The sequence below is a fragment of the Paramisgurnus dabryanus genome, chromosome 1 (assembly GCF_030506205.2).
Source record: "Paramisgurnus dabryanus chromosome 1, PD_genome_1.1, whole genome shotgun sequence".
NCBI classification, from domain to species: domain Eukaryota; kingdom Metazoa; phylum Chordata; class Actinopteri; order Cypriniformes; family Cobitidae; genus Paramisgurnus; species Paramisgurnus dabryanus.
This window is the reverse complement of record NC_133337.1, coordinates 33,769,161-33,785,652: the sequence shown is the minus strand read 5'-3', so window position 1 is coordinate 33,785,652 and position 16,492 is coordinate 33,769,161. Positions and strand designations below refer to the sequence as shown.

At 36.5% G+C, this 16,492-nt stretch overlaps 2 protein-coding genes across 10 annotated transcripts in view; both read left to right on the top strand.

Moving 5' to 3' along the window:
- Positions 1-5,232, top strand: part of dennd5b (DENN/MADD domain containing 5B) — a 47,210-nt gene extending 41,978 nt beyond the window's left edge. For all 9 annotated transcript variants that reach the window (XM_065284858.2, XM_065284855.2, XM_065284853.2 and 6 more), the window contains 4 exons: positions 126-208; positions 286-412; positions 1,791-1,965; positions 2,057-5,232. In XM_065284858.2, coding sequence (XP_065140930.2) covers positions 126-208; positions 286-412; positions 1,791-1,965; positions 2,057-2,240 — 569 coding nt within the window. In that variant the 3' untranslated portion in view covers positions 2,241-5,232. The remainder of the gene's footprint in view (positions 1-125; positions 209-285; positions 413-1,790; positions 1,966-2,056) is intronic.
- An 862-nt stretch (positions 5,233-6,094) lies between these two features.
- sinhcaf (SIN3-HDAC complex associated factor) lies at positions 6,095-16,326 on the top strand. The gene is made up of 6 exons (XM_065289660.2): positions 6,095-6,245; positions 12,201-12,328; positions 12,497-12,596; positions 12,696-12,819; positions 12,915-13,065; positions 13,144-16,326. Exons 2-6 carry the CDS (start codon positions 12,201-12,203, stop codon positions 13,400-13,402), a joined length of 762 nt encoding a protein of 253 aa, XP_065145732.1. The 5' UTR covers positions 6,095-6,245; the 3' UTR covers positions 13,403-16,326.
- The last annotated feature ends 166 nt before the right edge of the window (positions 16,327-16,492 follow it).

Sequence of the window (16,492 nt, the reverse complement as noted above, 5' to 3'; positions counted from 1 at the left end):
AGGGTTGGAACTAAACTGTGCAGGACAGTGGCCCTCCAGGACCCAGGGTTCCCCACCCTTGCTTTAAAGGAAGGTTCCTCTCTGTTTATTATGCCATTCATCTCTGTATATCCCTCTTGCTGTAGAACCAACAACAGTTCAGATACAGGAATCCATCGGTGAAGCAGTAAACAACATTATAAAGCATTTCCACAAACCAGAGAAAGAGGTATGATGCGATTTTATGAATCTTGTCTCACCATGTCTGTCATTCGTTGTTTTAAACGCCTTCATCTTTGTTGTCAGAGGGGCAGTTTGACGGTTCTTCTGTGTGGTGAAGGTGGTCTTGTTTGGGCTCTGGAGCAATTCTTTCATCATGGTTTTCGTACGGCTCGACTGTTTCAGAAAAACGTCTTTGTGTGGGACTTCTTTGGTAAATTCAGTTCAAATGATATTCTGTAAAATGCAAAAACTTCAGTTTATTTTATCTGTTGCCGTTATTGGGTCTCATTCGCTAAGCATGCGTACACACAAATTTGTTTGTGAAATTTGCATAGGGACGTTTAATCTTACAAATCATGATTCAATAAAAACTTTCATACTAAAATGTATTTTTAATGTATGCAAAAACGTAAGAACTACTTAGACCACACATAGGCAATAATCATGAACAAGGGAAAAAATATATAAAATGTATAACAAAGATTTATATTACAGGGTTCTTTTTCCTTGTTTATGATTATTGCGCATGTGTGGTCTAAGTTGTGGTCACTGTTATGATGAAATCATATTTTTACAATAATATTGTGAACTACGATTTTTAGCAATAGGCAACAATACATTGTATGGGACAAAATTATCGATTTAAATCATTAGGATATTAAGTAAAGGTCATGTTCAATGAAGATATTCCTCACCGTAAATATATCAAAAATTAATGTATCATTAGTAATATGTGTTACTTCATTTGGAAAACTTTAAAGGGGACATATCATGAAAATCAGACTTTTTCCATGTTTAAGTGCTATAATTTGGTCCCCAGTGCTTGTATCAACCTAGAAAATGTGAAAAAGATCAACCCAGTAACTTAGTTTTGGTAAACCATTCTCCGCAAGCATGTAAAAAAATAGGTCATTGAAATTTGGCTCCCCGTGTGATGTCAGATGGGGATAATACTCTCCCATAATCTGAGCTATCCAACCATGGCACTCTCATTTAGTTCAGAGATCAGCTCATTTGCATTTAAAGGGACACACCCAAAAACGGCAAATTTTTGCTCACACCTACAAAGTGTACATTTTAACATGCTATAATAAATTATCTATGGGTATTATGAACTAGAAATTCACATATTACTCTTGGGACACCAAAGATTTAATTGACATCTTAAAAAAAGGTGATTTTCCTCAATATTTTGATTTTTTTGCACCTTTAGATTTGAGATTTTCAAATGGTTGCCAAATATTGTCCTATCCTAACAAACCATACATCAATGGAAAGCTTATTTATTCAGCTTTCAGATGATGTATCAATCTCAATTTTAAAAAAATGACCCTTATGGCTGTTTTTGTGGTCCAGGGTCACTAGTTTAGTTCAGGACTCAGTACCCATTTGAATCCATGACGTTTGGGTCCCTCTAGAGGAGACATTGAAGAACAGCAAGACTGTTTCCTAAAGTGATAGTAATTCCTTTTATTTTTATTATTGTGAGAAAGGTTCATATGTATGTATAATTTTGTGTACATATTTGTGTACAGATGAATGATTTATAATATAATAAATATATTTATTTATCAATGTGTTTTGTACAGAAAGGGCAGTGGCGTTAATGGTAAATGCAGATCACATTGAAGACATACAGGAGACACCCGAGCCTCTCAGTCTGACTTGTGAATCTTTTTGTCGCTATGTCAATGCCATTAACAATATGCCACGCAACATCGGCAAAGACGGCAAATTCCAGCTGTTGGTTTGTCTCGGGGCAAGGTAAGATAACACGCGGACACTTACAAATAAAACATTTATACCTAAATATAAATGCACAAATATACGTGCATGTTTATCCCACACCACACAGAGATCGATTGTTGCCGCAGTGGCTCCCCCTACTGGCTGAATGCCCCGTCATCACACGCATGTATGAAGAGAACGCATTACTGAGAGACAAGCTCACGGTCAGCTCCGTCGTCGCCGTCCTGCAGACGGTCAACGACTTCCCCATAACGCTGGAGACTTCTCTTACAAAATGCTTTGAACTTTAACTTGGGATCTCTGCCCCGCTCTGCTGCCACCCTTTGGGCCAAGCCGGACCCAAAAGTTACTCTGCCCACTGCGCTCTCCATCTGAGGAAAGGACCGAGAGCTTATCAATGCTTTTTAAGTCTCCTACGTCCCCACAGAAATGAAACACTGAACTTCAAAAAATGTGTTGGGAGTGAAAGCAGTTTTAAGAATAATTCCTGACTTTTGCTTTCAAATTCGTCTCATCTGCGAGCGCGTGTGAAGACTAGTCTAGCGCTTCTGCTTCATCACGTGCCATCTTGGGAAGCATGTTTTTGGCAACAAGCATTTGTGAGCGGCTTGCTGTACCTGCTGAATACTGACAGATTATTTATGTCCTAAACATTCAATACTGGTTTTATTAGATACTTGAGAGTCAGACGTCAAGTGAAATGACTTATTTTTATTTGTAAATTGATGTATATTAGTTTAATACGTATACGCTGACGGAGTAATATTTTCACTGCAGAGAAACGAACTGGGAATTATGGACATGCAGTATGCGTTACAAGATGTGTTCATATGTCTGATAGTGTTGTGTGTGTATGCGTGTCGGTTAGGTGAGTGTGTGATAAATATGTTTATTTTGCCAATGAGTATTAACTTCATAATTTTATTCAGAAAAACACTGGAAATCATCACAAAGCAATAACATGGCTCTTTTAAACTTTGTTTGTTGCCACCTTGGAGACTTGGAGAACACTTTAAGATTATTAAGCAATTAATTGAGGGGTGCTTTAATGAAACATTCAAGTCCTACTACACACCACTAATTGAAGGACTGTGAAAATGCGTTGTTAATCTTTTTTTGCACATCTCTTATAAATCACCTGTGGTTAAAACAACCCTGTGTTAATGTTCTTTTGATGCACCTGTTTAAAACTAAACCCACGCTGAGAGAAATTAAATGAGTTGTTACAGACTGTCTCTAAGCGGCTATGAATCACTTTGCTTTCACTGTTGCGTAATGTTACATGAGTTTTGCTTTTTAATGTGAAATCTCAGCATTTGATCGAAGAGCTGTATGTGTGGGTGATTGCAGGTACATTTAGTCATTATTTTAGTTTTTTCAAATGGTTATATCTTTAAAGGAATATTCAATTTCCTAAAAAGAAAAATCCAGATAATTTACTTGCCACCATGTCATCCAAAATGTTGGTGTCTGTCTTTGTTCAGTCGAGAAGAAATTATGTTTTTGAAGAAAACATTGCAGGATTTTTCTCATTTTAATGGACTTTAATAGAGCCCAACATTTAATACTCAACACTTAACTGTTTTTTTCAACGGAGTTTAAAAGGACTCTAAACGATCCCAAACGAGGCATAATGGTCTTATCTAGCGAAACGATTGTCATTTTTGACAAGAAAAATAACAAATATGCACTTTTAAAGCACAACTTCTCGTCTAGATCCGGTCGTGATGCGCCAGCGTGACCCCACGCAATACGTCGAGAGGTCACAGAGGACGAACGCGAAACTCCGCCCCAGTGTTTACAAGTGTTGAGAAAGAGGACCGTTCCGACGTTGTTGTATGTGGAATGATACTAATTAATGTCTTTGTGTCAGTTTATTGTTTACAATGGTCCGCAAATGTGCGTTTCATATATGTAACACGTGACCTCTGTACGACACTACGCATTTACGTTGGGTCACACAGGAAAGGACATAGACAAGAAGTTGTGGTTTAAAAGTGCATATTTGTTATTTTTCTTGTCAAAAATGACAATCGTTTCGCTAGATAAGACCCTTATGCCTCGTTTGGGATTGTTTATAGTCCTTTTAAACTCCGTTGAAAAAACTGTTAAGTGTTGAGTTAAGTATTAAATGTTGGGCTCTATTTAAGTCCATTAAAATGAGAAAAATCCTGCAATGTTTTCCTCAAAAAACATAATTTCTTCTCGACTGAACAAAGAAAGACATCAACATTTGGATGACATGGTGGTGAGTAAATTATCTGGATTTTTCTTTTAAGAAAATAGAATATTCCTTTAATTACTTGAATAATTTAGTACTTATTATTATGGATAACAAGATGTTACATGCCATAACAATCAAATATTTTCTGTCGAATGTGTCTTAAAATCATGACTTCCTGTTGTTTGAACTAGTCTGTGTCAACTCTGTTACTGTCAAACTCTGTTACCAATGTAGACTAACAGAGTTGACGGTATATAACAGAACTGACAGTCATACACAGAGATTCTCTCTGTGCCCCCCCACATATACATGACTCGCTGTCAACACTGTTACACTCTGTCACAGAGTGTAACAGAGTTGACACTGACTCATTTGAAAAAATAAAAAACAAACAGGAAATCATGATATTTAGCAATATAAGACCCTTATTATGGGCTGTAACTTAACTGTAATGACAATGAGTACCAAATATAACCATGTGATAAAAGGAGCGAAAATAATGACTGTAATAAATAAGGTACTTGCAATTATATAATCACCCGTGTGCATGCCAAAGTGGCACGTATTCAAAGTGTATTTTATTTCTTTTATAATGTATTTATTTCTTGGCAAATACTTTCGTTACACTGGTTGGTTATTGGAACTAATTGCAGGGTGAATTAATGCATTAATCTGGCACTGTATCATTTATTTATTTTATTCAAATTACATTGGGTTAAATGTGTTTCATTTTGTAAGTCCATCGTGTGTCGAGCCCACAAAATGTTTAAGTTGATGAAAGGGAATCCTTTAGCTGGACAAAGCCACATACACAGATTGTTTCTGATGCATGCTACATGTTTTTGATCACGAAGAACCACTGTTCCTGTAAATGAATTTGTTACCCATTTTGGCTCCTTTATATCCTATTTGGGAATCATTCCATTCTGGTTAAGTTTTTTGTTTTCCTGTATGAGATAACATTTCCTCATCAATCATATTGTTAAAACTTTGTGTAAAGTGGGTTTCTGTTGTTTGTAGTTTGAAGCAACTCATTAAAATTGCTCTGAATGTCTGTATATTTGTATTCTTTTTTAACCCTTTGTTATCTTGTGTGCAAACATAGGCATCCAGTAAGCATGCATGGTATTTCAGAATAGAGATTACACTTCTATGAAGAGCAAGTCCTCATGGAAAATTATTTATTTTGGGTTATGTTAATGTCATCTACAATGCAAACGTTTCATGCTTACATCACAGAAGACAAATATGTCTTGTATACAACGGAAAACTGTCTATAAATAAAACTGAGGTCTCTTAGTCTTGTTAGTCACCCTTATTTTATAAGATTTAATGGTGCTCTATTTGTTTATATAACATCCCACTAATAGAACAAAACGCATTACAGTTTCCATTAAAACCGAATTTCTGTGATGGTTTATCATCACTCAATTTAAAGAATATAATCGGAAACGTACTATGTAACAAAGTTTGACCTAAATTGTATGATTTTCAGTATCAGCACATTTGAACCTACATACATAGTATATTCTGCAAAGCGGAAATAACACAACAATACAGTTGTGTTACTGTATAAAGTGTTATTTTTGGCAGCGAAATACCTTTAATGCGCACATCAGACGATGCTCTCAACATGTGCTCATGGCTGACAGACACGGACGGAGCCAGAAGGATGGGCTTCTCCGTCCGACATCTGCTCTCCTCCTGCCGCACTCGTAGTAGAAGCGTAGCTCCGCCCACTAGGATCGCAGTGCACGGATTTGAAAGGACTGCTACCTTGGCAACCGGCCCCGCCCACGTTTCCCGCGTAATTTTCTCTTCCTTATATGGGCAACAGAATGCAGACGCAGGCCGACGTCAGCCGCATATGCAAACGAGGTTGATTGAAGAAATTCAGAAAATGGTGGACGGAGGTTGGCGCATGCGTAAACATTTTACTACACTCAGACAGAAAGTGAGACGGTAACGAGCGGCGTGCTTGGAAGTGGCGCATTGTTAAATGAGTAACATTTGTAACGGCTGTAAGTCTTGGATTTTGTCTTGTGATTGACTTTTACCGCTTCAGGTCAAGGTAGGAATACATGGATTTTATTTTAAAGTAACTTTACTGTTTGCTTGCGACTGTATAAGGTGTCATATTTGCCTTTTGAAGGGCCCCCTTTAAGAAGTTATGTGACAGTGCGATGCCTACTGAAAGCTTTGGTGTTCATCACAAATGGACACTAAAAGATACATTTGAGACTTGCTTGAATTGTTTTAAAATTTGTTATAGTGGAATAACGTGCTAAGTTCAGTGTTTACACCAAAACCAATACAATGCTTCATATTTTAAGGAGCTTGCATCCTTTTCTAATGATGGGGTAAAATAAAAATGCATTACAGATGGGTGATTTACAAGAACTGCCGACCTTGGTTTTAAAAACAGCACCGGCACACAGTGATGCATAATCCAGTTTAAAATAGATAAATACGTCATAAAAATACTAAAGTGAACATGCACTCGCAAGTGTGTGCCACCCTGGTGCAAAATAAAAATAAGTTTTGGCCGTCTGACTGCGTGTGGTCTCGCGCTCTTCTGACGGTGGGTGTGCTTCAAAACAAACCCGCATTTTCACGAGCTCAACGTTGCCAAACTTCTCATATACTAACTTTATTACGACATTTAATATAATCATTAAAGCGCCCTGTTACTGTTCTAGTACTGTTAAAGACTCGTCTTGTGTGAAATGGAGGCGGTGTCACTGACGCATTTAAACGTAGAAAAAAAAATATTTTCAAGGATATTTTATTGTAGTATTCCAATGGGCTTGTTGGGTTTTAAAGATGCCCCGCTAATAAGAAAACTGACAGCCGCGTCTTTTGTTGCGCGAAGTTGTCGAAGGGACCGCATGTGTTTACAGTCTCGAGCGCGAAGCATGGAGTCGCACGAGCCACTGACGCAGAGACAGTCGCGCGGAAAACAAAGAGCAACGGACGAACGACACGAATACATTCAACCCTCCTTCTTTACTATTTCTTATTTAACAATCTCTAGACTCATCTGTTTACTTCTCACAAACCACATGAGTCGTTTATTAGTGTAACTGCGATGAAAACATGCTGAATATGTCTGTTTAAAGATGCTGTGTGGCGTGCCATGCTTCCGCGGGAGCTAGTGGGCGGTGAAAGACGCGCGCACCATTTCGCTGCAGTGTGTTAACGGCCGCAAGTTAAACACCACAGAAACATTGTCTGCATGTCTGTTCGATGTTTTATGGGTAACTATAGCTGACAAGATTAGGGTTTCTATTTAAGATATGGTTTCCGCAATGGAATCGCATTACTTTTTTGCTCCCGTTTCTGCCCCTCCTCTCCTCTGAAACGCGTTGCCATGTTTGAATTGCGTCAGAGGCAGAATTATAAAGCGCTGGTTCAACACTGTACTTACACTGTACCGCGTGCGTCCTAAATTAAGACACGTTGACCTATTATCATTTTGAAATTATTATTTTTTTTAATGAAAATTTTTAATTTTCAAAGGCTACTGTAAGCTTTGTATATTGATGCACATACTAATGATGACCCAGTTATAACAAACTGTATGAATTGAATGCCTCGAGAGAACATCACAGCTGTCACCCATCTGAGCGAGGCCACTGGTGTCCGGCATCCGGCTCCATCAACACCAATGTTATATAATATAAGACAAAACAAAACACTCAGTCCATTCATCTCTTATCCCACTATAACCTGATGATTGATAACCAACATTCATCTCTTCCTCACTAGCTTACTCTCGTTCTCTCGTTCTCTCTCTCTCTCTCTCTCTCTCTCTCTGACGTAGGCTATGTCAGGAATTATAAAGGTCTTGACACACCGGGACGTTTTTCGTGCGCGTTTATCGTCGGCGTTTAACGTGACGTTTTTTTGCTTTCACACCCAGACGATTTTTACTGGCGCTGAGCCGAGTGAGGTGCAAATTCACCCCTGGACGTTAGATGGCGCTTAATACAAAACAGATTTATGCCGGTACACAAGGGGGCGCAGCGAAATTTTATGCTTCTGTTCTGACACTCACTTGTCACACAGAAGAAGAAAGCCACACGCTAGTCAATAACAAGTCATATGCTTGCTTTTAACAAAACATGGATATTACTAGTAGCAGCTCGATTTCTAACAGCAGCAACTATACAAAAACTACTTCAACTCACCATCAGGACTCACCATCAGCTACTTGACAGTATGATCATGTGAAACGTGATCTTCTCAGATAAAAGCAAACTGTGCATTCGTGTTATAGTCATTATAATTGCCATTTTGAAAACGGTGTGTTTATTATATATATATATATATATATATATATATATATATATATATATATATATATATATATATATATATATATATATATATATATATATATATATATATATATATATATATATATATATATATTCTTTGTACAAACAATATCTCCGTGAACGTAAATACATTTGTTAAATCAAATCTATTTGATCAAATAATTCGATTCTATTATCAGCACTCTCCACATAAAATTAACTATTTTGATAGAAACGTTATATCAAAATTAAAGCTCTTTCACAAAATATAAGGTAATGGGTGATCCGATGTGTGTATTTTTAACTTATCTTTTACAAGCACTTTCTCTTGTTAACAATTTTCTCACATTTCCTCCCAAATGTATTGTATTTTGTGATTTGGCTAAAGAAGTAGGTATGTAGTTATTACAATAAGAGGTCAACAATACTGATGTACAAATATATGCATAGTGTCAAAATGGCACGTTATTTACAATTCGTTTTTTTATCAAACATTTATTTTTGTGAATGAACTGCAGTTTGCAATAACAATCAGAGACATGACAGTAAAATCAAATAAAACAGGAGTCAGAAATGTTGGTCCAGAAAAGTCACAATGACTTTAGTGCAACTGAACGGTAGTGCAAATCAACATTTAGAAATTAGACATTTTCAAATGAATTTCTTAAATGTATAATCACTTAAAATACATAAGTAAAATGGTATATAATAAACATTAATTTGTGTGAACAAGAACTGGCAGAGCTGTAGAGCAAAAAAGTCACAATGATAGAAGTCTAAGTGAACTGTAGTGCAAATAAACATATGTATGAAATGTACATGTTCAACTGTATTTCTTGAATGTATAAACATTAAAAAAAACTAAATAAAATGGTATATAATAAACATCTATAGGTGTGACCAAAAACTGACAGTGCGCTCCTCCTGTGCTCCTCTTTCTTCTGTGCACTGCTTTCAATTTTTTCCCTTTAGCATCTTTTAATAAGAGGTACTTCTCCAGAGGTTTGTCTCGGACTGTTTTCTTTTGTTTAGATTGGACCTTGTCACGGCTGGTGCTGGATGATCCTGAATACGTGCTTGCTGGGGCCTCCTCACTTTTGCTCACATCATTTTTAGCAGAAATATTGCTGTGAACACTGTAAAGATAAATGTAGTTTTCATCAGTATCAATCTTTCACACTGAGGGCCATGCCACGATATCCATGAGGTCAATATTTGATTACAAATGTAATTTAGATTCATGGTATTTCATCTGACTAAACAAACTAGGTTACCTATACACAGAACACAAATTAACCTCCTAAAACCCGACCTTTGGTTTGGCTTGAATTTTAGATTTCTTCCAGTTATTTTGGGGTTAGGAAGAAGCAATGAATATAATAACCAAATATTTTTCTTTGAACATGAAGCAGTGTAATTGTCCACGTTTGTGTACAACAGGTTCCAGTTACACACAAAGTATTATGGTGCAAACAACAAAACGTGATATCACACGGTGTACAGGGAACATGCATGGTATGAAGTTAATCACTGTTCAATGTCAGTGCATTACATATCATAATGTAATGCACCAATAATCATTTTTATTACTTGCACAGTTATAATGTAAATTTGCACTACTGGTCCGTTCAATACACTACTGGACTGTCTATTTCATACTCCCTGTTCATTTGCACTGCTGGACTACTTGAATTGCATCGTTTACACCCCTGTACTATGTAATGAATATTAGAATAACTATTCACTGCACAATAACTTATGCCATTGCACTCTTAACCGACTAGTTACAATCCAAATTCATTCATGCACTACCTAAATATTAATTTCACTCCTGTTCTGTATAGTTTAATTTATTATGTACATATCCATTTGTAAATTTCTGTATATTATGTTCATAGTACCACCCACAGTAAATTGTTCCATCGTATTACATAATCCTGCACCTATTCAAATACTGATATCCTGCACTTTTTATACTGCTTTTGCACTTCTGGTTAGACCTAACGTTAAACTGCATTTTGTTGCCTTGTACTTGTGTAATGACAATAAAGTTGAATCTAATCTAATATAGCCCACACAGCTATGTATTGTTATGTTCTTATATATATCACGTTACCTTCGAAATTCAGTCGATGTTGTGAGGAACTCCGACACCTTCATAAACTTCCACAGCCTCGATGCTTCCTTGTGTGTTTACCTGTTCCACGTGCTCCGCAAGACCATTTTGTGCTCGAGCGCCACCAAGTCGTGTTTTACTGGAACTTCAGCAGCGCCAGGCACATGAACAAAAGCGCCAATCTCATTGGTCGGCCAACTTTTAACGCGCCGCGTCAAACCAAAAAAACGTGTCCCACGCGTTTTTCTGAAAATGACGCATTTGCGCCTCGCGCTTTTCGCGTGGGTGTGCGCACTCACATTGGCGCTCGTTCTTGAGTCGCGAGACGTTAAACGTCGACGATAAACGCGCACGAAAAACGTCCCGGTGTGTAAAGACCTTAAAGCTAGCCTTTTATTCTAATAGTCTAATGCTGTGGTTGGCAAACTTTTTGAGTATGCACCCTTTCTAGTGCTTGACAACTATTAATCACCCTCACTACATTGTCTCGGTTAACGTTAAATATAACATTTTTGCAATATTATCTGACGGTGGACTGCAATAAACTGCTATAGATAGACCGATAGACCGAGAGAGAGAGACCGCAAATAAATGTTTTTTTTTTTTAGTATTTTTGTCTTGTTTTCAGTACAAATATAAAAAAGTTATTAAATAAAGATGTATTTTCTTGATGAGCAAAATGACCAAAGAAAATAAGACAAAAATATACAATTTAAGTGAATTTGTGCGTAAAACAAGCAAAAGCAATCTGCTAATGGGTTAAGCAAAATTTTCAATTTAAGAAAAATGTTTAAGAAAAATTTAAAAATTCTTTTTCTTACCCCATTGGCAGATTTTTTTGCTTGTTTCAAGTACAAATTCACTTAAATGTTTTGTTGTTGTCTAAAAACTAAGCTTATTTTCTTTTTGCTTATCAAAAATGCATCAAAGATATTTGTACTACATTCAAAAATCAAATATCAATTTTTACTCTCAGGAGAAAATCCTCCAAAATGTGAAGGAGAATCTTGTCAGAATTCAATGTCCATTAAACATATTTTTCTAGATTGTATTACCTCTGCCCCTGTGAAAAAACTTTTTTCTCTTGATATTTTCGAAAACGTTTTTAATCAAGTTAATCCAAACATAGGCCTAGTTCTAAGATTTTTAGATGAAATTCATTTGAAACATCTTGTTCGTGGCGAGAAAAAAGTAATTATATAGTCTTAGAGGCTGGCAGAGAAAGAAAGAAGTTTATACTAAAAACAAGACAAAAATAAGTAATTTTTTATGGGTGGATACGTAAATGCCATTTTCTCTCGCGCCCCCAGTGGTCAGTCTTGGTAATTGCTGGTTTTATCATACATTTGTGTATTGTTTACAGTATGACATAAAGGCTGTAATTTTTAAACGAAAACTCATAAAACCCGGCATTAAGCCATAAAGTTAGTAACAAATGATGTAAAACAAAAACATCTTCGTGTTTCTCAAAACTTTTTTGCAAGGGATCAAATTCTTTTTAATTCTTGTCCATGTAAAATCACTGTAGATCAGCAGAAGTACAAAACGAAAAGTTTCTTGTTTTTCCTAAACCCCATACATTTGCTTACAGATGTTTGGCTTTCATAAGCCAAAGATGTACCGCAGCCTCGATGGATGTTGCATCTGCAGGGCTAAGTCCTCCAGCTCTCGTTTTACTGACAGCAAACGTTATGAGAGAGACTTTCAGAGCTGCTTTGGGTAAGTTGGGTATCTCCCGAATAACTCTTAGTTGTTAACATGCCTGGTACAATTACAGCAAGTGCAGGATTTTTGTATTTTATCAAGTTCAGATATTATTATTTAATAAACTATTTATTTTTATATATCCTATATGTATACACCTAATGTCATGGGATGCTTCTACAGTTTAGGTGAGACTCGCTCTGGTGAAATCTGCAATGCTTGTGTGCTTCTGGTAAAGCGGTGGAAGAAGCTTCCTGTTGGTTCTAAGAAAAACTGGAATCATGTAAGTTTCCATCCCTTAGTTGCAATTATATATTTAAGAGATGGCATCTGGAAATGAAAAAATTCAGGGTTAAGTGAAGATTTTTATTGTCTGACACAGGTGGTGGATGCCCGGGGAGGACCCAGTCTGAAAACTACAGTTAAGTCAAAGAAAGTCAAATCATTGTCCAGACGAATCAGACCAAACCAGATCACCCGGGTTCAGAAGGAACTGAAAAGACACAGTGAGTGCTTTGTAGTAACCGATTACAATAAAAACGTGCTTTGCATTTCCCCCTTCAAATCAGCCAAGCTCATAATTGTTTCCTTCTTTCAACAGATTCGGACGCTCACAGCACTACCTCCAGTGCAAGCCCAGCCCAATCGCCCAGCTACAGTAACCAATCAGATGAAGGGTCTGATTCTGAATTGGCACCTGGCTCCACCCGCTCTCCTGTCTTTTCCTTCCTGGACCTGACGTACTGGAAAAGGTATTTACAGATTTTATTTACAGTTTTTTCCTTTGAATATTTTTAAAGAAACCAGTTGACACCTGCAAATCTTTGTAGGCAGCGGATATGCTGTGGCATCATCTATAAAGGTCGCTTTGGTGAGGTCCTGATTGATCCTCATCTCTACAAGCCCTGCTGTCAGAAAAAACAAGAGCAGGAGGAAGATGACGAGGAGGAGGAAGAAGAAGAAGAGGAGGATGAGGGTGACCTTGAAAAGGAGGAGGTCCAAAGCAGTCAAGAAATGATTTCTTCCACTCAGCCACACTCGCCTTCTCACCAAATAAAAATGGAGCAGAAAGTGGATGGGGAATGGTGATGATCCCAGGGTACTGATTTGGCATTCTAAGGAAGCCTTCGAGAGTCAGGGGGCTGCAGTGTTGCTCTCAAAGACGTTCTCTCAGTTTGCCTTCAATTCAAGAGCAGCTGGATCCTTGTTTCTTTCTTTCTGGTTAAGAATGTGTCTCAGTTCTTTGGCCATCGAGTCAAATTGTTTATTAATCAGACTGAATCCGTATCCTTATTTTCCAGAGCTTGGTACCACGCTATTCCATTTCACTCCTTGTGTGGAGTTTCCTGCTCGTTTTTTTTTACAACAAGATTATTTATGTAAGTCACAGAATGCTGGATCTACAAATCGTGCATAAAAACGGAGACCCAACTTTGTGACCACACTCCTGCACTGTCACTATTGTACCCTTAAGTGGGGTGCTGTATCACCACTGTGCCCTTCCTCTGAGATGAGTTTCTCAGCAGTCAGTGTACAGTATTAGTGAACAGCAAACAACAAAATTTAAGTAAATTAAAAAGATAATGTTCAACTATTTTGTTGGCACACAACCGTTATGTAGAGAAACTTTTGATCCTTTTCTTTTTATATATCGATATTTATTTTATTTTGTGCAACTCTTTCTTGTTATGGCCGCCCTATTCCTGTTTTTCCTGGTTTGATGTTCACCCAAAAATGAAAGTTCCCATTACTCATCCTCTTATCGTTCCAAACCTGTATGATTTGATTTTTGTGTATTTATGAAGAATATCATAGCTGCTGTTTTTTATTTAACAATGACAAAAAAAAAAACGGCATAATATAACCTTTTGCATAAGGCTTCTGCACTTATTTTCAAGTCTTTAACGTTATACTACTATAGTAGCAAAATGTTGGTCTTTTTTTTTTTTTACAAAAAAATGCTGCCATCACATCAAGTCATATGGGACACTTTTACGATGTTTTTTATTGTCATTTGTTAGTGTAGTAAGTTGTAGAATTAGTAAAGCCCCATTCACTATATTTCAAGATATTCTTATAACAAAATAACTTTATTCCTAATTAGAAAAGTGTTTTGGTGATATGAGAGTGGGTAAACGGTGACTTTTGGGTGAATTATTCCTTTAAAGGGGAGTTCACCCCAAAATTAAAATTGTCATTTACTCGCCATCAAGTTGTTCCAAACCTTTATTTATTTCTTTGTTCTGCTCAACAAAAATATAGATTTTTAAAAATGTTTGAAACAAGCGGATCTGGGGCACCATTGAAGTCCATGCTAGGAAAAGAATAATACTATGGAAGTCAATGGTGCCCCAGATCTGTTTGGATACTTTTTTTTTATATCTTCATTTGTGCTTCACAGAACAAAGACATGTAAACATTATTAGGATTTGAACAACTTGAGGATTGGTAAATTATAAAATTTCAATTTTGGGGTGAACTGTTCATTTAACCTAATTGATTTCTGTATTCAGCTAAACTCAACTCGGTGGTTTTTTTTTGCAAACTGGGCATGGCCGACCAAAAATGTTGCCTAGCTGTCAGCACTTGCATTCGGTGTACTAATGTAAATATTCAGAATTGTAGATTTGACTTAAGGTTTTTGGGAAAGATCAGTGTGAAGCATGAACGCTAAGGAAACTGTATTGATCTGCATGAATTTTGCATGGCCTTCTAAGATGTTCAGGACTTTTAGTTTTAGTTTTTTGCAACCGTGTTGCAACATGTGAGCAAATACAGAGACGGTCCCATTATATATTTTTGTATATAAAGGAAAAAACAACAAAAACAACAAGTCAGATTGCAATGGGACGTCTTAAGATGTCAATGTTGTTAAATAATTACAGGGAGTCAAGATATATTTTAAAATTGGATATTTTCAATATTGTCTCATACTAAAGCCAAAAAAGGCCATGATTATTCCTATTTATTCTGTCAGTGTTTATATACCTCCTTTCTCTGTAAATAAACTGTACTACTAATGGCATATATTATTCTTTTCAGTGTCATAATAAGATGGTACACATGATTTGTTTTGCTGTGCTTTTAATTTTGTTTGTTTGATTGCTTGCTTTCTTCAGGGAAAACGTTTGTCAACATTAATATCAGAAATACTGAAAAGCTAAACCAATATTACCTATGCTTGTACATTTTTGATATACATTACCTGTCTTAATAAGCTGTCATATACAAGCAATGAGTGTTCATGCTATATTTATCCATTTATTTTCTACATATAGTCAAATAATTCTGTCCTTTCTGGTTTAATTTTATTTTGATGGACTTGGCGGTCTCGGGTTGTACAAGTTCAGTTTCACTCAACTGTACTTTTGTTTAATTCCATGAGATGGCACTGTGGAGCTCACTTTTTTCACACAATACACTCAATTGCACATCTTCTCAGTTTTTAAATTGGTATTTTGATTGTGGCAGCTTTGTTGGTGAATTTGCCATATAACAGAATGACGTGAAAAGTGAATGTGTTACCATCTGATCAGGTGTAGCACTTAAATGTTGGTTATGATGATAAATGGCGGTATTTGTAAATATTCTGAGATGTGTTAGACTGAACAACGGTTATGATTACCTTTTTTAAATCGTATTTATTTTATATTTATTTGCAACACTTGTCTCATGGTATATTTGTTTTAATCACATTATCCTGTAGGACTCAACGGTCCTAACACACAGCAATAAGGACTGAATGCTTTTACACAGCCAAGACTCACTAAATGGAGAACTGAACAGCTGATTTTTGTGTATGTCAAGTTCAGCAATTTTTTTTCTTTCTAATGCATAGATACTCATGTGATACCTTTCCTTTTAGACTAGTACTTTAGTTGTAGTGCTTTAGGCATGTATGGTAGCTATGCACTTTGTATTCACATTCTTAGAGATATATGAAGCAGGCTTTGTATTTTTTTACATCTTGTACTTTTCACTTGTTCCTCAATAAATGTAATTTGTGAAGGTTACACTTTTGCATTGATTTTTGTGTATGCATGCACAGATTATGCTAACACATGACATTAAGACAGAATGGACAGATGTTTACACCCATTGCCAGTGTTTAAGACAGACAGACAGACATGCATGCTTTTTCATATGCTAATGAAGCTATCTGAATCTTGGAAAAAGATA

Bases quoted from the DNA above. Each gene is read 5' to 3' on its own strand.
- sinhcaf (XM_065289660.2), top strand. From the start codon at position 12,201: ATGTTTGGCTTTCATAAGCCAAAGATGTACCGCAGCCTCGATGGATGT. The intron at 12,329-12,496 runs GTAAGTTGGGTA...ATGCTTCTACAG, and splicing joins GACTTTCAGAGCTGCTTTGG to TTTAGGTGAGACTCGCTCTG. The intron at 12,820-12,914 runs GTGAGTGCTTTG...TTCTTTCAACAG, and splicing joins GAAGGAACTGAAAAGACACA to ATTCGGACGCTCACAGCACT.